This window comes from Ammospiza caudacuta, chromosome 4 (genome assembly GCF_027887145.1).
Source record: "Ammospiza caudacuta isolate bAmmCau1 chromosome 4, bAmmCau1.pri, whole genome shotgun sequence".
In the NCBI taxonomy this organism is placed as follows: domain Eukaryota; kingdom Metazoa; phylum Chordata; class Aves; order Passeriformes; family Passerellidae; genus Ammospiza; species Ammospiza caudacuta.
In genome coordinates, this window is record NC_080596.1 from 7,782,130 (window position 1) to 7,808,108 (window position 25,979).

At 36.4% G+C, this 25,979-nt stretch overlaps 1 protein-coding gene across 5 annotated transcripts in view; it reads right to left on the reverse strand.

The window, feature by feature from the left end:
- The window catches only part of ARFIP1 (ADP ribosylation factor interacting protein 1), a 40,782-nt gene that overhangs the window by 5,349 nt on the left and 9,454 nt on the right, over window positions 1–25,979 (reverse strand). For 3 of the 5 annotated variants that reach the window (XM_058803215.1, XM_058803213.1, XM_058803217.1), the window contains 6 exons: window positions 18,936–19,050; window positions 16,323–16,418; window positions 14,773–14,882; window positions 9,529–9,750; window positions 5,969–6,126; window positions 3,660–3,834 (listed from right to left, as the gene is read on the reverse strand). In XM_058803215.1, the coding sequence (XP_058659198.1) occupies window positions 3,660–3,834; window positions 5,969–6,126; window positions 9,529–9,750; window positions 14,773–14,882; window positions 16,323–16,418; window positions 18,936–19,050 (876 nt within the window). The remainder of the gene's footprint in view (window positions 1–3,659; window positions 3,835–5,968; window positions 6,127–9,528; window positions 9,751–14,772; window positions 14,883–16,322; window positions 16,419–18,935; window positions 19,051–25,979) is intronic. The other 2 variants (XM_058803214.1, XM_058803216.1) reach the window with 2 other exon arrangements.

Genomic DNA, 25,979 nt, shown 5'->3' on the forward strand with positions numbered 1-25,979 from the left:
TGGGTCTCCACTGGACTGCAGGTTCATTTGTAGAAGCAAGCATTTAAGAATCAGACTCCTGAAGTACAAATCACAGAAGTGCAGTCATTTTCTTTCTCTGCATAAAATGGTACTTGACATTTCTCAAGTGTGTCCAAGAGTAAGAGGTTTTTTTTACTCAAAATGACAAAACCTTCTAAAACTGTTTTCAGAAATGACAGAAATCTTTGAGCTAAGAACAGGCCATCATCCTTATTTAAAAAAAATAACTATTTTTAAGATGCAGATTTTGAATGCAACTATTATTATAGTCATCAGCAAATGCTACAAACTTCTACAGAACTCTGCCAGCTGGGGATAGCACCAATAAAACTTGTATCAGCATTAAGAAAAATGAGTTCTAACTTCAAGATCAAATGCTGTAATAAAAGTCAATAGAAATCTTGTGTATCTTGGTTTTACAGAAAGAAACTTGCAATTCCAGCTTTACTGTAAATGCAGCTCTCTAAGCCTTTGAGGGCTTTTAATTGAAATATTAGCATATGAACTGAGGAGAACAGGCACAAAGAGACTGCAACCATGTGATGCCTTTTCCCCATACAGGGAAAACCTAGATAGGGCCTTCTAGATAATGGGTTCTTTGGTGACATTTGCAGCACCACAGACCAACTGGAGCCCACCAGCCAGTTAAACTGGCTTCAGAGGTTCTTTGCAACACCATTTACTAGGAACACACTGCTGATAGCTGAACTGCTCCTGACTGAACCAATGGATTTATGCTGCCATAAACAGCAACAACAGGGAAAACCTGAACTAAAAAGTTGTTTCGGGATTATTCTGTTCTAGATCTGATCTCTGCACTTAATTAAGAAATATTATCAGACAGTCACACTGGAACCCATCTCAGTCCTGCCAACCAGTGTTACATGGGAACTCTGCAAAGATTCTCCTGATCTCTCTTTCTGCTCCTCCTGGAATATCAAATACTCTCTCTCCTCCAGTAGCTATTCTCTTTAAAACAGATTCTCATCAAGGGATGAGACTGAGTGTATTTGCTCAGAAAACAAAGTTCTGTTCACCTACACCCATTATAAAAACTTGAATGCCCACTTTATGCTGGGAACAAGTACTTTACAGAAATACACCACCAACAGCAGACAGCACAGAATTGTTGCTGCTCCTGCTCCCTTCTTACACTTTTTTTTTTCAGAAAGGCAGCTGAAGTGTAAAAGGCAATGCTTCTGTGCCAGCAGTCTCAGCCACAGGAAAGAAAAGACTGGCAAACCACAGACTGAGCTTTTCTGTCCAAGGCCACTGCAGTGCAAGCTTCATACACGGCTGCTCTGTGCCTCAGAGCAGGGACCTGCTGGAAACAGCAGCACATCCCTTTCCCTTTCCACTGCTTCTCCACCAATTTATGCCCTTCTTCCCCAAGGCAGGCACAAACCATCCTACCTGCTACTCCTACACTACAGGGTAAGCTGCTTCCTTCACTCCCTTCAATCTATTACCACGATGACATAATGTCATCTTACACAATAAATAAAAATATAAAAAAAATAAAGTAAAGCTCACCTCAGAAAAGCTCTCAGCAGATAATTATATTTAAGCCAATATTAAAGTGTAAAGGAAGTCCTTTCTATAGCTCATTTGGGAACAAAATTACACACACCCTTTAGTAAATATTTTTACATCTCCAGTGTCAAAACTGAGAAATGTCAACCACTGATAAAAAAGCTTAAGCATGTGAGATTCCCTACTGTATTAATATAAAAGGCAGGAAGGAAAAAACAATCTCTTTCAGAAACAATTTGTAGGCTGTGACTGCTAACAGGATGCTTGGTCCAATTCAAGACTGTCACTAGGAAGACAACTTCTTCAGTGTTCCCTAAGCTATCTAATTTAGTTTAAAAAAATTATGGAAATATCTTTTGTACAAGATGGAAATAAAATGCCTTCGCTCTGAAGCCTTCCTATGCATTTAAACATAAATTGGTGTGTTATATAGATAATGGAAACCATGAGGAAGTAGGGTAACTCCTATTTTAAACTAATTTGAACTTAAGCATCATAATTCTTGTACAGATATAAGCTGGAAGGATTAAACCATTTTAACAGAGGTACATTGTAGTGGTAGCAAGTAACTTACTAAAAGAAGAAAACAAAGGTGGGGAGAGTAGGAAGACACCTTCAGCATACCTGTTTTCAATCTAGCACAGTTTTAAAACCCAGCTCTCAGGAACATTTTCTAATTTAAGGCTCAGTATCAGCATTTAGATTAGATTCAGCTTCTTCAAGAAAATAAATTTCAATATGATTTTTTTCAATCCTTTTATTTTCCAATTTTTTCAGCAAGAGCTAGAAATACAGTCAGGCCAATGCCAGTTCAGTCACCTGATGATCTGGTTCATCACAAAGCCAGCTTTTGCTGGCTATGTGGGTCCAGATCAGGGAGATCTAAGGCAGATGCCTGTATGAAGGAACAGTGCTCAGGAGCTGTTTTAAGCGTATATTGTTTTGGAAACCAAAAAGTAGTTTGCTTATTTTCTCAACCGTTGTCTTATCATCTGTTCATGGTTCATGTTTCTTCCCTGAGCCCCACATTTATTCTAAGAAGATGATGGAACTGAATATGTGATAATATATTCAAGAATACAAAATAATAATCCATTTTAATTGGTTTAGCCTGTCCCTATGATTTTTCCTTTAAATTTTCCTCCTTCCAGGCAAGGAGCATAGTTTGCTATTGTAATCTGGGGCCAGTCATGTATTCTTTGACAGGCTGTTGTTACCAGTGTTTCAATTTTTAAAATACGTTAATCAACCCATACTGAAAATGTTAACCCACTGATAATGTTAACCCTGGATAGAGTGACAACTACCTCCTATGTAAGTTTTAATCACCTTTTCTTTCCTCTGAAAACATGGGAAATATAAACACACATGATTATAACCATCTCATTTACCACGAGTAAGAAAAAATCAGATCTTGAAAGACCATAATTTTCACATCTAATTAGAGACAATTTCAAAGGACTTATTTATCAGAGAAAAAATAAAGTTTTATATAGCAGTTTTATCTTTGCCTGGTAGAATAAGAAGGGTAAGAATCCCATCATTAAGAGGGTATAGATGAAATGCAGGGTTGAAATAAACATGAAAAAACCCCACCCTTCAAGCCAACAGTTCAAGAGTCCTGTTTTAAATTAAGAAACTATAAAGGCATTAATTATAGAAAGTAGTACTTCTCAGTTCAAATTCTTAAAAAAAAGCTTAATATTGAAGAAGCCTCCTCAGGGTTCTGTCTCCTTCTTTGTGCATAACCTCTGTGACAATGTTGCCAAATGTACATGTTACTTTGAATATTAAATCAGTAATTTTGTGACTCATTTGACCATAAACATGGTAAACTGGAAAAAGTAATATTTCTGCAAACTTGAAACCTCTTGTATCAACAAGAAACTTACTGTCACAATGTTTGTTATTTGTAGCTGGAGTAGCTGGATTAGGGACTTCTAAAGCTGCTTGCTCTAAAAGTGTGTCCTACAGTGATACAGCAAGAACTCCAAAAATTCAACTTATTTTCCTTGTTCATTCTACTTCTAAATGAATACATATTTCAAGATGTAACAACTTGTAGAACAAAACTCCTAATCATAACATGAGAAGTAGCAGCTTACCTTATTTTCTTCCAAAAATTTCAATTTGATAGATACGTCATTACGCATTTTGTCGTATTTCTCTTTGTGCACTTGAAACAGTTGCTGTGATTGTTCAATCTTTGGCAGAGTGTTTGCATCACGAGGGCCCAGGTTCAGCTCTTCCAGGTCTGTTCGATAAGCATCGTATTCAATCCTGGCAAGAAAGAGGAGAAGGGAAAAAAGAACCATCTAAGGGCAGTGCCTTAAAAGTGACCTCAGATATAAGTCTAAGTACAACAGAAGATGAACAAAAGAGTTAAGTACAGGGAAAAAAAAACCCAAAATAATAATAAAAAAAAAACCTGGGCAAGTTTTTTCCTCTCTCCTCCTATTCATCAAGCACATTGTATAAAACTGCCTAAACAAGCATCCTCCCTTTTCTCTTCCTGTCTCAGCCACATGCTCTCAGCCCCTCTGTTTTGTACAGGCTTCAGTAGTCAGAGCTTCTCCTGAGACATCTCAACCTACTGACCCAGAAAAAGCTAGCAAATATTTTTCAGGTCATTCTTCTGCTGTTGAATCAGTTCACTGGAGAGTTTGTGTTGAGAGTAAGAGGCAGACCCAGAGCATGACACCCCCTTTAAGCAGATGTTTGAGGAACAGGTCACTTACACCAAACTCTGACCTAAAGCGTTTTCAGCATGCTCCAGGCTGCTCCATATGTATTAATTGGACAGTTTCATAGTTCGTCCACAAATACTTTTCTGAGAACTTTGAAAAAGTCCTATGGAAAAACAGACTGCAAAAAGATGGTGCAGCCCCACCCAAAGCATCACTCTTCCGTCCATACTTTTCTGTAGTTGTCAAATAATGGAACCTAGCATATCCGCCTATTTTAATGGGACAAACCACAATATTTTTGGCCTTTTAAACATGCTTTCTTTACAGACATTTCTTTAAGTGGAAACAAATCAGGATTAAAAACTGGTTATGAAACACAATTTTCAGTTGATGTAACTGCTCAAAAGAAAAATACAACCTTTTCAGAGGTAAAAGCAATAATATTCACAGGGCTCTTCCTCCTGATTCTCACTGCCACTATCATTGAGGATTTATAAGTAATTTATGGCTTAATTCCAAAAAGGAAACCATTAAACTTATCGAGAACTGACAAAGGAGGGGAACAGATGAATGCTAAAGTGCAACAGGGAACAGGAAAGAAGAGGCACAGAAATAAATGTGACTTATTTTCACAGTGCAAAATAATGAACTGGCCATGTCAGTGAAGAACCTTTATAATTTATTTGACTTATTAAAATGGCAAAATATTTGATTTCTTTAGTGAACAGAAAGGGAAAGCAATGAAGGTATTTCAGGAGGGAAGAACCATATATTGAAAATGACTGACAAGAACAACTGCAGCAGATGTATTTTGCATAAATTTTCCAGGGGATACCTGGATATATGAACCAATTTTTTTTTTTTTCAAAACACATGTCAAAAATAAAGCAATACCTTATCTACACATTAATTCTACCTTTCGTGCCTTTGAAAGTTTACCTAAATACCAAAACAATAACCTACTATTTTGTTCAAAAATAAGCATTAGAACAGAACAATTAAAAAAAGGAGGAAATTCCAAATTTAGGCAGTTTGCAATTTTGGAGCTAAAAAAACCCCAAATATCACAAAAAATTATATGTATAAACTGCATCTTTTGTCAAATTAAAAAAAAATGCACTTTATTCTGGTAAGTGAAAGAAAGTAAGAATGGAACCACTCATCAGAAAGAGCTACAAGTCCTTGACAGAAAAAAGGAACCCAGCTTTAGAATACTACGCCACATCTAAAAGTAGCCTTCTCCAGGATAAGAAAGCCATTATTCACTCACTGAGAAATTTCTGGTTTATTTTCCCCTTTCTGACCAAGCCTGAAATGTCTGCATAAAAAACCAAGTGTGAATTGCAGGCATTGTTCATCAACAGAGGCACAAGATGAAGTGTCTTTCAGTCAGAGATTATTTTACCTATTGCAATGCAGGTGGATAAAAGTGTTAATCTTCCACTGTCACGCTACTTAGAAAGCCACCTTAATCTAGCACGTGGGAAAAACCAGCTATAATTACTCCTACAGCTAACAAGTAAAATTCAGTCTACAAGGAAACGTACAAAACATTGGAAGATCTGTGCAATCATCTACAGTTAAACAGAAACCCTCGTTGGATGAGAGCTCTGTTATGAGGTTTTTATCTGACAGGTCAGTCACTCAAATACAAGACCTAAGCTGACAGAGACTCTGCTTCCCAAGGATTAATTCTTAGGGAAAGGAGCTGGACACAGGATAGCTACCTGGCACTTTCGTACTGCTTCACAGTCAACAATGTATCCTCAATTGTTTTATTCACCAATGTGTTCACACTGGCAATAAAAAAGTTAATAGCTCCGAGAAGTGTTTCTCCATTTTTAGCTAGAAGTTTCTGCGTATCTGCATTGTAGCCAAACTCCTCCTATAAACAAAGAACAGAGAAAACAAAGCTGTAGATCAATTGAAATCATAGCATTCATTAGCAACTATATAAAAAAATGCAAACACAGATGTGGCAGGTCTTTCACTTCTGTTTGGGTATGATTATGATTAAACCAATGTTATTTCAATACAATATTTTGTTCACAGTTCTTATGAAATCTCTCCAACATCAGTCAAACATAGTTTATGAATTTTTTTACCACACATGGTGTTAAATCCTCATTTATGTGATTTTTCTGCACTCTGATATCTTGAATGTTACTTAAAATCAAGTGCTAATGCAATCTTCACAGTCATTCAGCAGAGTTTTAATCCATCATTTCTCATGGTTGTCTAGGCAATACTTTAAGAAGAACAGAGACACTGCTACATTAAATACATTAAATGTAACTAAATTCACAAGGGCACACAGCATTAATTAGCTATTAAGTTTTATTCTTACATTCTGGAAAGGAGCACTGCAAAAAACCCCAACATCTATCATGGTTTAATAGGCTGTAAATAATTGAAGAGCAGAGCATTATAATGAATAGCAAATAAAAATTTTAATGTAGCTCATCCATAAATTTCAAAGAGATGAGGGCAAAATTATTTCCAAGGCATTTTATTCACATTTAGACATATGTTTGTCCATGTCTCTTTGTTAACAGCAGAGTAAGCTGAGCAAGGCTGCAAAGATTTTCCCAATGCATGGATGCCAAATGAATCCAATTATTATATCTATGTCATCCATATAGCATCTCCATATTCTACAGATGGGAGTTCTCAGAAAAGAGTACAATCCCTGGTTGTAACGACTATAAAACACACTAGGTTCCTATTTGGAACTTTGGTCTTTTTAGGCCTGCACACTGCCAACAACTGACTCAGAAGTGCTCTGTTCTCCCAGCTTCTTTTCATCTGTCTAGAAAATGAGCACCAGAGCCAAATGATATTTCATGTTAACAAGTTCACAACAGTAAGGGTAATAGGTAATTGGCAATGGTAAGGGAAGAATCCTCTAGAAAAGAAGGTGCAGTGGAAGTGAGAAATTGAAGGAGAAGAAAAAAGGAAGAGAAATCAGGGCAAGTTTTTACGAGCTAAGCCCTGTAAACACTGCTAAAATCTGTCATCTTTGCTTTGTACAGCTGCCTGGGCAGCAAAAGCACTTGACTAAATTGCTACAGATTTTGCTGGGAAAAAACCAAAGCAAGTATTTTCCAGCTGGCTTTGCTCTTACATTGCCAGCTACACAGCTAACACGAGTGCTAGCACAGAGAAGAAATAGCAGCATGCTGGCAGAGACAACAGCAGTAGAAGTGCCCCTTGCAGCAGCTTAGTCCCATCTATTCTTCCTCCTGCAGGCAAGACTGCAATTAGTTTTCCAGCTGGTCTCTCACACAGATCATGCCAGACCCAAATGAAAACACCATCAGTTCAAAGGGGGAGGTAAGAAGGATGGGCCAGCAGTGGCCTGCAGTACTAAGGAATATGCTGACCAACAATCATGTTCCCTTCAATGGCTCATAGTTTCATACAAACTTTTCAGTTTTGTCCATGACCTCTGTGGATACCTCTTACGAAACACACAGGAAATCCTTTCTACACCCAGAGTTTACATTCAGTTCATACTCTATGCTCAGATCAATTAAAATTGGGATTCATCTGCCTATATAATTAGAGGCATATGAGCCTGGAACCAGCAGTTATCTTTGGATCCAAAAGAGAAACAGCAACCCATTCACATGAAGTAATACCTCACCAGATACCACATAAAAAATTTCTTGTGTTATCATGTTTAAAAGAAAAAGTATTACCTTGATACTCGGGGGGGGGTTTTGATTTTACTTAAGCTTATATACTGTTATCACACTAAACATGAAAGACTAACTGTTCAGAAATGTTACTTTTAGTCCTGCACAAGTTTTAGAGGGAAAAACCCAAATATCCAAAAGTAGGCCTGGCTACAGATGATAATACATTACAGATTAAACAGAGGGAAAACACAAAAGGGAAAGAGAAACACCAGGCAAATCTCCAGGAAGCAAAGGTTAGATAACTCTCATTACAGCAGCAGAAACCTTTATTTGGTTTTCATCAACAACCCCATTCAAGAATCCACACAAGAGATGAATGACAGAAGCAAAGTCCAAGACCAATACAAGATGCTGAAAGAAACTGGAAGATCAGTATTCCCATTAGAAGTTACAAGCTAATCATGGGAAAAACCCCAAGATTCATTAAATGAGCATGATGCCAGATTCCATCCAAGTTTTAGAAGAAACATCCAGTTTCAGCACATACTTCACAACAATCACTAAGATCTGCCACAAACCACATGCCCATATTTTTGTCAAGAATAAACTGATTATCAAAAGCTTCTTTTAGCAGATAATTTAATTTCTTAGCTGCTAGAAATGCTCTACATTCACAGATTTTCATCTGTCAGACTAATATTAAAAATTCCTCCACATTAGTGTAGGAGTTTCACATTTTTTCAGCTAGCTATCACTTAAGGTTCCTCTGTGCAAGCATGAACTCCACCTACTCCCTTAAAACTCAATGGGAAAAGTCAATTATGAAAAGACAGATGTTTTTAAAATCACAAAGATAATCTGAGCTGTTTCAGCAGCTATGTTTCAGGGAATTATTAAACCATTTAATATTGGTTTTCCAAAGGATCAAATTGTTTTAACTTTGCAAATGCAGAAAAAGCAATGTAGAAGCAAGCCAGATACTATACTCTGTAAGCAACATGCATCTTGTCTCTCTTGACAGCAAACAGCTTTACCACTGGCAAAGGAAAGTGCCAGTGTTACATAAACTTCTAAACCATGGAATCATAACAACCCAGATATCTCAAGATTGCCTCTCTTGCTCAGCAACTCCAGACAACATAAGAATACAGATTAGTCTTATTAGTAGGAAAATTCTGATTAAAAAAGGACTTAGAGATCAAATCTCAATGCTTAAATATGCTACAGAAAAATAATTTACTCACATTAAATGTGCCCAAGTGAAGTAATGTGCCCTAATCTACTTATTCCCAGGCACATTCCCCAAAGACATCTTGTAATTGAAATGACGTAACACTCTGGAACACTTTGATGACATTTCATTAGGTGCAAAATTAATACTAAAGTGCATCTTCTCTACAAAGCAAAATTGTCAGTTCTTGAGTTCAACCATCAACTAGAGGCTAACATTTAAGAAACAATAAAGAACTACAGTAATTTCAATAATTTCATACAGTTTTAAGTGTTTTCAACACAAAGAGTATCTAATATATTGTTAACTGCAATGTTTATAAAAGTAGCTGCTAGGTAGCAGACACCCTGCACGTGTCAATTAGGCTTATCTTCATCTCTGCTGCTGTATTTTTTTAACACTGTAAAAGTCTTACATGAAGTTCCAATGATTTCAAACTCAGGTCAGCAAATGCATCTCCAAGTTGCCTTTGGGTATGTACCATCTGGAAGAGCTGTGTGGACAGTGTCTGTGCCAGTCTCAAGATATTTTCATATTTTTTTTTGTTGTCTCTCAATATATCTATCTGAGCTTCTAGTTCCAGGTCTACTGTTCTTGAGCCACGACCCAGTTTTTCAGAGATGATCTGACGTGTACACTGCAGAAAAAAAATTAAATTATAAAGATTCAAGTATATTCAAGACAACACAGCATACACCCATTTTCAGCTTCAAGGGACATATAATTACACACAATTCTTTCACAACCACCCCTCCCAATATAAGTTTGCACAACAAACTGAAAAAACAACACAGTCTTTAGAAGTTTATCAGGACTCAGCAAGAACAGCTGGACAAGTCTCAACTCCTACTAAGATGAATATTCAAGTTAGCAAATCAAGAGCATAACTAATTGTTTCTCAAGTAAAAGAACACTTATCTTTGTATAGGTTTGGTGAATCTCATTAAGTTAAAAGAAGCATTTTAGCCCCTTGCATTTAAGTCAGTTTATAGTACCATATACTATACAAAAATGTCTAGTTAGTAATCTTTTGGACTTTGTCTACCAAGTATCTGATCAGAGCATCCATGTTAAATTTTCCAAAAATGTTCATTTTGAGGTTTTTTTTAGGGGGCAAGTAAGAAGGTGATGGTTTTCAGCATGGTTTTTTTGAAGCTGAATAGGAAACTGGGAGCTCCTACTGAGAAATACACAAGAGTATTAAAATGCACTTATTATTTACACATCTATAAAATGGAGATGATTTACTCAGAAAGGCTATTTCTTTTCTGTCATGTCAAACTCTTAGTAGGCTTGCAGTTCATTAACACACTGAGCAGGAAATGTGCTCTTATGCAGCTGTAGACACTCTCACCCAGCCTATGGCTGTGACAGAGCAGGCTGCTACCACATTCCATGGATCTGTGACACCTTCTCTGCCAGAGATTCGAGCCCAGCTTGGCAGTGAGCCTCCCAAGATGCACACTGGGGATTTCCCTTGACTGAGACACAGGAGAAGCCATTTGCAAAGCAGATATGTAGCAAAGCTATACAGTTTCTCTATGGAAAGCAGAATTATTTACTGCTCTACTAAGTTACTTGAAGTTAGTCTGTGGTCACAAGGTGTGAAGGAATAACCAACTTACCAACTTAGACATATGAAAAATTACTGCTAGAAACAAAAGGTACAAAGAAATTAAGTTAGTAGTCAAGGCCCCAACTACTCTGAAAGGACTTAACCTAAGCACAAAGCTGCTATTTTAAATTTTATTTTTGTAAAATAATGCCCAAACTTATAATATAACAAATACCCCAAATACTCTAGAGCACTGGATTTTCCAGGGTTTCCCAATTCAAGGACTTTAGATTAATACCATCTTTACTTGTGCCCAAAGGAGACGCATATTCTACCTGCTAGAATTTCCATGTCCCTTCTTAACGTGATAGAGGAACACAGGAGAGACTCAGGAATGACCAAGGAGATCAAGTTGGTCATGACCCATGAGGTTTAGGTCAGAAGATACAGACTATTTGGGCTACTTTGTTAGAGTCCAGTAATTGACAAGAAAAAGCACAGCTAATCTAGGTGACATTTGTCTGCTAAGCATCAGAAATTCAGGAGAGCATAACAAATCATAACAGAGAATACAACTTTGCTACCAAAGACTCCATGAGAAATTGCAAAATACAGCTCAGCTCTAAGTGTGCTCAGAGCATAAATAAGCCTTTCAATAGGAACTGTGGAAGTGATGGTCAAATTTTGGCTATTTTCCAAAAGAGCTGACACACACACACACACAAACCCCCACGGAAATGCAAGAGAAAAATCTGAATCATGGAAAGCAAAATTTTTGAAAGCAAGGATAAATTACAAGTGAAGGAATTATTTTCAGCCAAGGGGTATTTGCTTCATAAGTCACAGAAAAATATCTTTAAAAGCCCAGCAGTGACAAGTGAAGAAACACCAGTAATTGGAAAGACTTACACTGGATACTTTGTTAACTCAGATGTAGCAAAAGACAAAGAAAATGCCCCAATCTATTTTGATTTACTCCAGCTCTAAGGGGACTAGTACAAGCACACAAGTTGCTCTATATTCTCACTAGCAAAGAAAATTCCATGCATTAATTCCATTGTGCTTTGTCCTAAGAGTATTTATAAAGGAAGCTATCATAGAAAAGACCATGCAACTCAAAAAGAAGTCATCCAATGCAAAGCTTAAAAAAAATTCAGAGAAGAACTCAGAGAAAAAAAGGTTACCAAAATACATTGTATATGCCAAAGATGAACGGAGGCATTACTGGACATGTCTCAGAAATACACGTTCTACTAACCCAGTGTTAGAGAGGTTTGTAAAACAGGTTTGCCTTTTTTTCCCCCTCAAAATTTAAGTTGTATGAAAAACAAAGAGACAAGCTTGTTGGAATTGCTGAAAGTCAAGAAGAATCTTGACTTTCTTGGGCCTAAATGTTTTTGCTAAACTGCAAACCACTTTCTCATCCAAAGGGGAAGGCATGGGCAGAAGAAAGAACAGAACAAGATCCTGTCACTAGACTATGAAGGGCAATTTCTCTTCACACTGATTCATGATTATTAGGGAGCACTTGACCAGAGAATGTGAATGGCAATGGTAGTTACAAAGGCATTTATAGATGGGAATGACTTCTAACATACCAATAATTTGGATTTCTCAACCCCTGATACAGACACCATGGTATAGGACCTACTCATGTCAGATTCCTAAAGAACTTCCTAACAGCAAATTTCATCACTAACTCCCCTTGTAGATTACTGTCTGGTACATTGATACCAGGGATTTTAAATTCAGAGGGATTCAAGTGCTGACACTTACTCCTGTCCTTTATTTCTGCATCTTCAAACCTATGAACAGTTAACTATTATGAGATAAGGAGGACACTTCTTCCCATGATCTCCCTGATGGGAACCAAAGCAAGCCAATATGTCCAAAACTTTAAATACTAAATACTCATATTAAATAGTTTTTTGTACAAAGCCTACGAGACAAATGTATGGCATCTCCAAGTACAGTTGCACAATACTCTATCAACTCAAAATGAATTTGTAAGTTCTATGAATGGTCTTATACCACAAAAAAAGAGTGAGCAGCAAGTCAATATGGGAAAGATCATAACTGACACATCTCCTTAGGCATGTTCAGGAATAGGTTCAAGTAAACATGTTGTTTTCTGAAACTGCTAGTCTTTGTTTGCTAGGTCATTTCTGGTGTGATTCTGGATCTCAACAAGGGGAAGGCTTAAGCCATAAAAAGAAAACTAAAAACCTTAACTTTGCAGATGCTACAGCCAAAGAAATAGTGTTCTAAACAAAGAACATCCAAGACCCTTTTTCGCAACTTTTTCACTAGTCCTCTGGCTGATGGTTCATGTCAGTGAGTTTGAGACGTGAGTTTTTGTGGGTTTGTTTTCTAAATCAAGGTACCAAAAATACAGAATAAGGTCAAGTCCTGTCCTATTTAGTCACAGTATAGGAGATTTGATCCCAAGAGTCAATGTTTTAAAGAGACAAGAGAATTTTAAAGAACAGCTTCAGCTGAATAGCACATATTCTGATTGCACCACAGCACACTCCAAAGTAGCTGACAGACAAAATCACACAGTGGATCAGGTTGGAAAGGACCACAGTGGGTCCCCTGGTTCAACATCTCTGCTCAAGCAAGTTCATCCCAGAACACATTGCACAGCATTGTATCCAGAGGGTTTTTGAGTATCTTAAAAATACTGAGTGAGGGAGACTCCATAACCTCTCTGGGCAAACTGTTCCAGTGCTCAGTCACTGCACAGTAAAGAAGTTCTTCTTCATGTTCAGGTGGAACTTCCTGTGCATCAGGTTCTGCCCACTGCCTCTTGTCCTCTTGCTTGGCACTGCTGGGAAGAACCTGGACGCATCCTCTTGGCCCTCTCCCCTCAGATACTCTATAGGTATTCATGAGGTCCCCTCTCAGTCATCTCCTCTGCAGGCTGAACAGGCCCAGCTTCCTCAGCCTTTCCTCATTGAATGCTGCTCCAGTACCCTCACCATCTTTGCTGCTCTCCACTGGACCAGCTCCAGGAGCTCCATGTCCCTCTTGGGCTGAGGAGCCCAGGTCTGGACACATCACTCCAGATGTGCCTCACCAGGGCTGAAAAGAGGGACAGGATCATCTCCCTCAACCTGCTGGCAATGTTCCTCCTAAGGCACCCCAGGATACCATTGGACTGCAACTCCTTTGCTTGCTACAATGTTTAGATGACAAGAAAAGTAGCAAATCTAAAAGCCAATTCATTAGACATAAAAAAGAAATTTCTGATTCTAACAGAAAGACAGCATAAGCATCCGCTAGGGATGCTCCATCCTTGCTTCTCATCCCCACTGAGAAGGATGTTCTTATTGGGACATAAAGAACACTGGAGGGATTCAGACTTTCCTTGCCACAGAGTGTGAATTTCTTCATGGTTTGATGTAGACCTCACCGATGCACCTGCTCACAACTCTATTATTTAAGATGTGGGCATAACAAGAAGCTATTTTTCAAAACTGGTCTTTCTTTAAACTTTTGACAGGAATGCATTCCCTGACAATTGTTCCTTACCTTATAGCTTTTTAATGAGTGTCACTTCTAGCAAACTGGTGTGATTTAAGCACCTTTTCATTATTTTTACATTACTCTTTTAATTTCATCAAACTCAACTGATCATGAAGTAGCAGCATATAAAGCACACACAAATTGAAGCAACTGTTACCACACTAAGAAAAAGCAATCAGCCAAGATGAAACAAAACCATCAGAGTAGCAATTAACAAGTTTTGAACTTCTAGATACCCCTGATTTTTTCACATCAACTAAAATCTTACTGCATCCACAGTCAACTCAAAAAGAGCAAAAAATATTTAATTCCAAGCTTTAGTGCTGAAATCTCTACATTCGGAATGACGAAGGGAACATTAGAAATGGAACATTCTTTACCTTGCTAAATCAGTAATACCTATTAAAGATTTCCACATTGCACCAGGGATTTAACAAAGAATGTTACACTTAAATTAAGCCTTTCTTATACATTCTTGCTTATGCTCACTGCCACAACAGCTTACTTTCATACAGATCTATTCCTATCTAGTAGCAAACTCACTTATAGAATACATACACACACATAGCTGCATACCTTGTAAGTGTTCAGGCTCCACTTTCTCACCAATTCCAGTTTCTCCATCGCTGGATTCTTCACTTCATCTGCTAACACAACAGGTCCACTCTTCTGCTGGGCTCTGCCCCCTGTGTCAGACACAAAGCAAATCTTCAAGGCCTTGGGTCTGGGCTTTTTGTTTGTTTGTTTTAAGGAATAAGTAGCAGGTATGGAAGATTTGTGCAATTGTACATCCAAAAGCAGAGCAACGTGACAGTATGAACTTAAGATGAATAAGAGATTTTTAAAATCATTTCCAGAAAGAAAGACTTATATTAAAACTGATATAAAATGTATATGTATATATATATATATATATATATAATCACTATTTCATGAATAGGCTGAATTAAGCATACTGAAAACTTAAAACAGCTTTTGAGACATGTTTATTCTTATTATTTTTGAGACATTTATATCTATGTTTAAAAATTCCACCACTCTTTGAACACTCTTTTGCATTTAATCAATCTAAAAGTCTGTTTACAACCTTAAGGCCATTAAACAACAATTACTGGCATACTGTTGTCATGAAGTACAGAGTTTTTAATCTTTTCCAATGAAAGTCATTCTTTCCAGAAGATGTGTTCAGCCAATATTTAATTTATTTATTTCAGCTTTATTAGCTCATTCTATTACGAACAATTAATTCTACAAACCAGCAAAGAAGAGATTTAAAGCAACTAACTAAAATACCTAGGGCAAATCACCACACACAAACTGCCATTATTCAGCATTTTCAAGCTAGTATGGGATATCATGTGGATTCCATGTTTCAATTTTGCAAAATTTCTAGTGTCCTAAATATTAAAAACTGCTAAGTATCGTCACTTTTTAAGCAACATTTTTATTTATCATGTCCATACTCATTTTAACTACCCCTGACTCTGATCCCTACTGCTACTTACAGTCACCTTAGTCTTGCCAAGTTATTTATGCAAGCAAGAGTTTGGAAAAAAGTCTATACAGATGCCTCAAGATATTCCTTTAGCATCAAGTTCTACTGTGTTCTTACATCTTCAACATGCTGTGCAAACATTAAGTAATTAACCCTCTCAACACCCTTATGAGGTAACTGAGTTAAGTTTTCTCCTTTTATGTAGGAGGAAGCAGGACTAAGATGTTAAGTAATTTGCCCATAGGCACAAAATGAGTCAAGTGGCAAAGCTGAGTTGGGGTGTTGTGAATTCCTAATGGCTGCCCCCATAGTCTATTGGAATATGTGATCATTTAGGAAAAAATACTGAAAGTTTCAGCTTTAACCTAAAGAAAAGATTTTGGCCACTCCTATTTTACCTACTGTTACTTATCATTAATAGTAATTATAATTTTAATTTTACGGAGTAAAAGCAGCTCAGAGAGAGGAAAGCAGAGGTTAATTTGTCAACTGTTGAAGTCAGAAGTAAAAGCCACCAAAATCCCACAGAAATTTTATCTCCAACTAACAGTACATCAAATAATTAGAAACATGGAAGGGTTAGTACAGTCTCAGCAGAGACAAGGGCGTTATCCACTCAGAGCTTTAATACCTGTGGGAATAATTAAATCACAACCTTGTCCAGCCAGTCTGCTAGCTGCTGCACTGCTAGGAGATATAACAGATGATTTGGGTGATGCTGAGGAACCTGAAAACGGGACATTTAACAATGAAAATACATCATCTTCTCTTCAAAGTGAATGTGCACTCTTACAGAGACACATTTTCAAAACAAAGAAACATTTGCTTCAGCAGCTTTAGAAGTATTCACAGAAAAGCTGCTGGAATTTCTGATGATAATGTTTTTTAAGAGGTGCATCTCTCCATGTGAACTACTCCAAGTTTTCTTGATTTAATCTTTTTCTCTAGGTCATGATGACCATTCTTTTTTTCTGTAAGAACAATCAAAGTATAACTGAAGGGCTCATCAGTGAAGCACAGACCATAAACAGAAAATTCCATGGAAGATTGTTATATAACAATCCACAGCTAAAACACTCTTTTGCAAGTCTAGGTAGAATTCACTCTGCACTGTCACTGAATGGTACTTAAAGCATTAAAGGGTGAAGTAAGCCCTGAAATCTCTGCCAATTTCAGATACACTTTATTGACATCGGCTCTTAAGTCTGTGTAAGCATGCAGCAATAAGTTATCCTGAAGGTCATACAAGTTATTAGCCATGAAAGTATGTAAACTCATTCCCAAATGAAAGATTTTACAGCACTTGTTTTTTCTCTTAAAAAAACAAACAAACAACAAACCAAACAAAAAACCCCAAACCAAAACGCAATCAACTTTAAATGACCTGCACTGTGTGTGTTCTCTAAGCTGTTTTAGGATTATGCTCATTATGCTTTTCAGAGCTCTGCCACTCTTTCATAACAGATAAATCTTAAGCAGCAACCTTATTGAATTTTCAGGATTTAAAAAAGAAGTAAGCTTTTCCTCTGTAGTGATGAATGACCACCATACTGGGGAGGAACTTTATTTACTTTTGCTGAGAAATTCCAATATACTTCAGGGCTAACAGTGTGCTGAGGGGAAAGAAAATTAAACCTAAACTTTGCAGTTTTGACAAAATTTAGTTATCAGTAACACCAAAAACATCACTCAAAGTAATCGGATCAACAATCAGCTTTAAAACATTCCACAGAGCACTGCTAACATGGGGAAAATAAATCCAATGATTTGGATCCAACTGCAGAGAAAAGATGAGACAAAGACAGCTCACTTGCTGTGTCCCTCTGTAGATATACATTGCATAAGAGCTGCAACTGAATTCATCCAGGCATAGAAGTTTGACTGCAAGATCTTGCCTGAATCATTTCAGCAAGCGAGCCAAGACAAGCAGTTAAAAAAATCCTTATCATTTGACAGAGTATTAACACAGCCTTATGCATGCTTCATCATTCAACATCCCACAAATCCTAAAAGCCCTTCCCCTCCAGTACTGTCTACTTTGCATTCAAAAGTGAAGCCCTAATAAGGACATTCAAACACAAGACAGAATTTGAAATAGGGCAATCATTCAACTTTTGTCCATGGTTTCAAAGGAAGCCCTAGCTTTTACCACTTGTCTCTCTGATTTTGTTAGAACATCAGGAAAAATCCCAAGAAAACACCCTTGGAGAAAATCTGTGATATCCAAAGTGTCCAAAGCTCAAAATTTGTGTACAGAAATTTCCACAGAACATTTGCATTTCAAACACATTAGTGTAGCTTGAAACATCTTCAGACACTTTTCCCTTACAGGCTAATACACTTAACAGCTGCAACAGTTATCCTGGTAATAGAATACAAAAAAGCAGGAATGGTGAGCAGTTTGCCATCTGCTCCAGTTTTTAGCTAGATATTTTGCTATTTTCAAAGGCATAAAGAAACACAGCATTCACTTTGTAATATATGTAAAGTACAACATGTAAATCAACTGTTTTCATAAGCAAAGAATTTTACCAAACAGGAAATGAAGCAAAATGTAAATTAAATTTATGACTACAAAGAGCTTATTTTCATAGCTGCACAACTGAGATAATTTCAAATTTTCTACCTTTAACAGCTTCAAATCAGAAGCTGTTAAAGGTACATAATTCATTGAATACCATTTGCCCATACAATATCATGGTATTCTATTGCTCTTAGATAGGAAATAGTGACATTATTGGCTCGTCTATCACTTTGTATTTCTCATTGTTTAATATCACTTAGATTCTCTAAGGCATACATTAATACTCCCAAGAAGAATCCCACTTTTTGATCTGCTCTCAGTAGGTGAAGTGTGTATAACAAATAAATAACTCTCCAGTTATGTTTCAAATCAGAACAGTAACCTGCAAAATGTGAAGAAAACTTAAACACAATGCAATAGTAAAATTCTTCAGCCTGACACCAGTTCAAGGTGCCCAAGGCCTTCCCTTCCCATAAGTGCAGACCAACTTAACACCAAGTAGTTTCCTCCAGTCCCTTGACAGATACTGCAAGTGTAGCATGTATTCTCTTATTTTAACAACCCAGCTAACAGGAGACGATAAACTGGTTGTCACTAATGCAGATCTCAAATGTGTACATTCATCCAAATTGCTCAAAGCAGTTACAGAACATTGTATTCTGACCATGTAAGAATATGACTAAAGATTTTAAATTGAGAAATATAAAAAAAAGCACTTACCTTTATTTGGAAACTGCCCTGCCTCAACAACTCCCTCTTTGGCACCATCAAAGCCATGAGATGTTATTTTGGTTTCAGAAAGTCCAAGTCCAACTGGTAATGAACATTTCAAGTCCTGGAAAATATATGCATAAAAATGGAAAGTTAAAGATTAAAAAAAAGCAATTAAAGTGACTCTAAAGTATTATATTACAGTTTCAACAGCTCTCAGACAAGCAATTCTGCCTTTAGCCTAGAAAGTCCTTGCTGGTATCACTGCTTTCTACTAGTATGCACAAATAAAAGACAAATGAATGAGAAACAGTGTAAGTATAGCCTGAATATTTATTCTAGATATTTTTGTTATATTGATGGCCAAGTAGAATGCCATGTCTTAGAGAAGCAGTTACCAAAAATGTGGCCAGAAGCATCATGTTATGTGGTCCGAAGCTGGTCCAAGCAGCTATGTCAGTTTAATAAAGTGTCCAGTTAAAAACTGTCAGGGGTGCAGAATCATGCAAGATTATCAAGCAGAAAACACTTTACAAACCAAAAATATGGAAGCAACTATCATAATGTTGAAGATTTTAAAAAAACACTAAGCACGGAATAGCCCTAAAGTTCATAGCATCCTCATTTCTTATGACTAGCACATTAAATCTTTTCAATATTTTACACAGAAGTGACATCCAGAAAGGCATCATTTAAACAGCTTCTTTCTGAGCACCTAGTCTGCATCAAAAGTGCTCAGAGCACAAAGCTGCCACTTACTTTTGTTTGCTTTTGAAATCCCTTCATTTAAAATTGCCTGAGATCACCTTGTTTAACTTTTGAGGGCTGGATCAAGTATTTCAACCAGCTCCCAGGTAACCAAAGTCTTCACTGAAACCCAGCACAGGCCTAAGAAAGACCCCACACACCACAGCTCACGTATCATCCTACTGGCCATTTTTGCTGTCTTATCTACCTCTACAAAAAACTCCCCACAGGTTTCCTGGACTATATTTCCAGTGATCTAATTGAAGTTTAAGCCTCTGGTGTTATGCAATTAGACATAGTACTTTAAAAAAGTTCAGGTTTTAAAGCGATTTAAAACCATTTATTGATGAAAGTAAAAAGTGAGTGAAAAAGTACTATGAAAGTGAAAGCAAAAAGGTAAAATGTAGCAGCATGTGGCTACAATGACAATACAAAAAAATAAAAGCATCAAGAAATCAGAAAACTGTCAATGTCTGGAGTCCGGTACTATTTTGCATCCCCTCTGCTTCCATACAGAGGTAAAAAAGGGGGAAAGTATCAAGAACCACCAGAGAAAAGCCATACATAACTCAAAGATGTCTATGTCCAGACACAGATAGTAACTGTGTGTGATCCATGTAATGCTTCTAATTACAAAGAAATCACAACCTTTAAAATCAAATCCATGTTTGACCTATAACTGCAGTCACTCAATCCGCAAACCAGAAGCAAGTTAGTGCATAAGAATGATGCTGATACTGCCTAGAGGCTCAGATTGTCAAGAAGTAGTTTTGGATCACATCTCCCCATATTTATTTTGATGTCTTCAGTTTAGGACAAACCCCTGGGAAGAGCAAAAAGGAAGAACTACAAATATATGAATTCCAGCAAAATAATTTTTCCATGTGAATTCCAGAAATTTCACCAACATCAAAAACCCAGCATGTTACTGCAAAGAGTAACCAGTTCCTACAGCCAAACTTTCACTGACATGAACAGGCTATGTGATAATAGATCATGCCACATCTGTGTACCTGAAGCACCATACCAAAAAAAAAAAAAAAAAGAAAAAGAAACAGCATGAAAAACAAATAGTAGTCACATGCAGAACCTGATCTCCCAAGTTATGCATGTCAGAACTTCAGATTCATACTGTTTTCAGTCTTCACAACTGACTTAACACCGGTGCTTCCATTTAAGTACTTGCAGTAGGTGGTATGCTGGAAAGCCTTTGCTTCAACTTAGTTTAGCTAAAAAAGACCATTTAACTCAAAATGTAGCAAGTCACTAGAAGCTGAAAAAGCAGAGAGACTTGAAAAAGGATAACCAGATCGCAGAGAAGATGCACTGATTTCAAAAAAAGGATATACGGCATGAATTATTTTTTTCCTGAAGGCACCCTGGCGTGACGTGCAGTTTTCAGAAATATCCAAACCTGAAGCCAAACAACTGTAGACAGCCAACCTGCTTAAGCACGTTCGCAATAGGAATCTAAGCAACCATCTGTATTTAGGGTTAAAATGCAGAACAGCTGCTTTGTAAAGACAAAAGTTTGTATCTAAACCTAAGCAACTGCACTACTTCCGTACACTTAATGTAATTCTAACCTGAAGTTAAACACAAGATGAACAAACTACAGAATTAAATAAATCAAAATACTACAATGCATCCATCTCTTAAATAAAAACTTGGTATTTGGAATATGAAAATTTTAAAGATCTACAACTGTGCATACATATACCAGAATTTTTACATGAATCTATATACATATATATGTATACAAACACATATTCGTTTGAAGAGATCTACTTTTTTCCCATTGTCAAAAAGGCAAAGTTCAATTTAAAGAAAGGCAAAGTTCAATTCAAACCCCTTTTTCTATACCTCAGTTCAAATGCATCTTTGTGAAGAATGATATTCTTACATACGAATTTAAAAGAAAATTTTACCACTTGTTGATTAACACATGACCAGAATTGACAAAAAGTCAGTCATTATCAAAACAAGACCTTTTCGTTGTTTACAAACATGCAAGTTACTGTTCAAGGGAGACACACTGCTGCATGTAAACCAAAAGTTTTAATGTCATTCTTGCAACTGATCGTGCTTGCTTTTCTTTTCTTTACACAAGTGTAGATAAACAAAAAAGCTACCAAAAATCTGTATTCAAACTGACAAAACAGTTTATTCCTTCAATAACTTACAAAGAGGGATAATTTAGAAACACTATAAAATGTCACACTTAAGGGAAGGTATGAGTGTACTTAATGTTTGAATGGTAAGAAGGCAACATAAATAGCTTTGTTTTTTGTTCCCACTAAATGTAAGTTAGGTTCTTACAAGATAGGAAGCGAGGACAGATTCCCCTACTACCATAGAATGATTATATTTTGGTAATGTATTGTTCTTCCAGCTAAGTTTAAGACTTTCCCCCTTCTTTGTAAAAGGTAAATTCAAGTCTTTAGAATTGATCAAGATTTATTGATACACAGCAAGCCTACAAATCTATTATAGGATCACCATCACCAAAAAACAAATAGAAAAATGCTTCATTAATAATTTTTATTTGTATGAGGCTGAAACCATGTTTATGCATTTATCACCTAGCAAAAGCATTTTAATTTTCTAAGGTCACTGAGACCCAGAGCTAGAGGTATAAAAAAACCACAACTCAGAAGATTCCCAAGTTAAAAGACTGCATTACCTACTCCATTCTCATTTAGCAAGAAGCAAAAGCATGAAATATGGCTGAAAAGAATAAGTGCACTACCCTAATTAGCTCTAGTCAAGACTATTCAAACCTGTATGTCATAGAATATTTAAGCCATTTTAACCATTTGTTAAAATCCCATTTTAATGACTTCAAATCACTGTATTAAACTAAATATATTTTAGTCAGGTTAGGCTTATTTACACAACTCTATTATACACATAATAGACTTGTTTGATGAACCAGTATGAATTTTTGACATAGCAGTCCTGTTGAGACAGTAGACACAGCAAAGAAGTCATTCAGAATGCATGTTCATGAAGGAATGTTGGCTGAATTACCAGACTATTTCCAAAATGATACTTCCCAATCATGCTATCCATAATAATCTAAAATGAAGAGGGGAAAGACAAGAACTGTACTGTTTCTCCAACAGCAGAAACCAACCCAGCCAAAACTTAACTTATAGAAAGTTACTTAACTAAGGAGCAACTAAGGAAACAACACTGGATTAATTTCTTAGTTATACTACTCCATTAGTGATGCATCACTAAACATTAACTTCTGCTTAATACCAACAGGAGGTTTGACAGATAGTTTTAATTGCCTTTAATACCTTGAATTAAGGTATTCTTAAAACCTCACACCAATGGCTAGTTCAACAGTGGAACAACTAGTATCAAACCAATCACATGCTTGCTTGTTTTTAATGGTGGATAACATTTTAAATAAAACTACTCAAGTTGACTTCAGGAAAAATTTACAACATATCTATCTGATTGTAAAGTGTGATTACAAGCCCTATGGAACAAAAGGTTATGCAGATAGACATAATGTCTATCCAGTAAGATACAAGGGCTCTGAACTTTTAACTTCTTGTCAAAATCACGTGCAAGTAGAGTTACTCATATACATTCAGCAGTTTCTTTTCCTCTTTGCCCCATTACATCACTCAGTTCCTGTTTTCCATTAATTGAGACACTAGATGCTCACATCAGTATAAATTCAACATAAATAAATGGGAGAAGACCTGAAGGCTTTAATCTTGAAGTGGCAAATAACAGACTAACACATTTCTTCTATTCCCCAATACACTGCTCTTCAACGAGAAGACCTTTTCTACTACATCCTTTTGATTTACCTAATGCCATACTACAATCCTGTTTTAATTTCCTTCCCATTCTCATCATTAACAGACATATTTTTGGTTTTTCAGACTGTATGAAGAACATGTGACTTTTTTATCTCCTCAAACCAGTTTTCTAGAACAGATACAGCTCTAGAAATATATTTTAAATCAATCCTACATTAATTAAAGTAAAATTACCCTGAGTAAAAATCTAACTATGTCAGTCAACATAGCAAAACCTAAGAGATTAACTCAGACATTGCAGGCAGAATGTGAGTGACAAGGCTAGCATTTTTTTCAGAAGGCAAAAAACAAGAGAATTGACCTTATCTATTTGTGCAGTCTAGCAATAAAATTACAGAACAAGACCGTGAACACATGCACTCAGATTCATCAGATCCCAGATCTTATTTCGTAATTCTAGTAAGACAAATTGAAGACACACAACGAAGTTCATTATCTTTTTTCATCCTGTAGTTTATTACTGGTTTTATATGCATGCTTAACTATGATTTTGTTCCCATGAAAGTACAATAAGAACCATGAGGAGAGCCAGTTACAAAAATTAGATTAAACAAATTCAGGCTCAAACTGATAATAATACCATGTAGATTTTGTGCAATACTTTAAACATAATGAATTGCTTACAGATGCTTGAATATCTTTACAGGCAGATCAAATGTTTTTTGAAAAATTTAGTTTATACCTATGCAGCTCTCACACTATATGGCATACTTTTGTATATAGGAATAATATACTTGAATATAGCAATAATATAATATATATTATAGATATAGTATATTATAATATATATACTTGAATATAGCAATAATATACTTCCCTCACTCCTTCCTACTGTCCTCAGCTCCCAACACCCCCAGTCACACTAAAACACCACTATGCTAATCACATCATTCCAACAGTCCAAAACTGGGCTCTGGAAGTCAGGGATAATTGAAGTAAAATAAGTGAATAATATAAACTAGCCAGACTTTTTGTACATTGGGCTTTCTTATACAAAGTAATAAGAAAAACTTTCGATTAGGAAATGCTGGAGCGTTCTGTCTCACAAATACCCAAACATTAGCAAACAGTTGCATACATCAAGTTCTTAAAGCTCAAGTGAGATCTAACAGAGCTTGGGGAGTTAAAAACCACTATGTGAAGCTTTTCTGTACTGAAAGAACGTTAGATATTCAATCCAGTGACGACTGAAGCTACAGCTTTTTTCAGTAAAAGAGTTTCCATCCTTCATATGGGCAGGACAAAACTTGTCTGAATTCCACAGGCATGTCCTATTAGAGAATTAGAATGTAGCAGCATATTTCTGACTGAGATTTTACAGTTAGGAAAACACTTAAGTTAACTTTTAAATATGTATTATACCAAGAAGATGCACCAATTAATGCTATGTCACGTTCCCACAAAAATGGAACTAACAAACTTGCTTCTGAAGTGACATTATGACAATCTATGCTGTCTGAAGTTCTGCAAAACTAATGGCATCCTTCTTTAAAGAAGGAGCAACCCTACTTGTCATTTTCAGGTAAATACATTTGCTCTGCACTGCCTCACAAAATTAAATACTTCTCATGCTTGAATGCATATTAATACTGCATTTGGTGAAACACAAATGTGCATTCTTATGCCTGAGCAGCTTATAGACGAGGTCTCATGGAAGTGCCAAACAGAACACAATTTTAGAGGAAAGTACAATTTTTTAATCAAAGAATTCTAAAGAAAAGGTTCTACAAATACCTCTTCACTTAAAAATATGCAAAAAGCTGCTCAAGTCTTGGTGGCAAAATAGCTGCAGAAGACTAAAAAGTACAGAACAAGAAGTATTTTGTTCTTTACATCTGAATTGTACAGCATCTAGATGACTATTTCTCTAATCATACAAATAAGGAAGCAGAAAATTAAAGTAACTTTGTTCCCCAACTTCCCAAGAAGGTGCAATCAAAATCAGCATACTGGAGTGCTCTAAACTCTACTGTGATCGCATGCTCTTACTGACCACTGTGGTAACAGTACAAATTAGAGTGGTCAGGATTTCTTGTCCCTTTCTCAATTGACTTCATAAAAATCAGTACTTGGCTTATCATTTCCATAAATTGTAGGAAAAAAGACCCCAAAATTCTTGTGGTGCAATGCATATTGCTTTAGGTTAAAGCAAAAAATTACCTGGCAAGGAAAAAAAGAGAAAGCATGGCATTAAGCATTAGAAATAACAAACATGAAGCAAGATGAATAGAAGCTAAATATTAGAATTTGAGACTAACAGATCAGTAAACAGACCTAGATGTTAATTCCAAGAAGTTTATTTTCTTTGTTTTGTTTATAAGAAGCCTTGATTATCACATATTCTGACTTCAGGTCACACATGCAGGTGTGAACTTGTACAAGACGGTTCAAAAAAATAATTGAAGTGCACTCCTTCATTGATCTCAGAATAAGCACTGCGAAAATAATTACAGTGAGTTCAAAT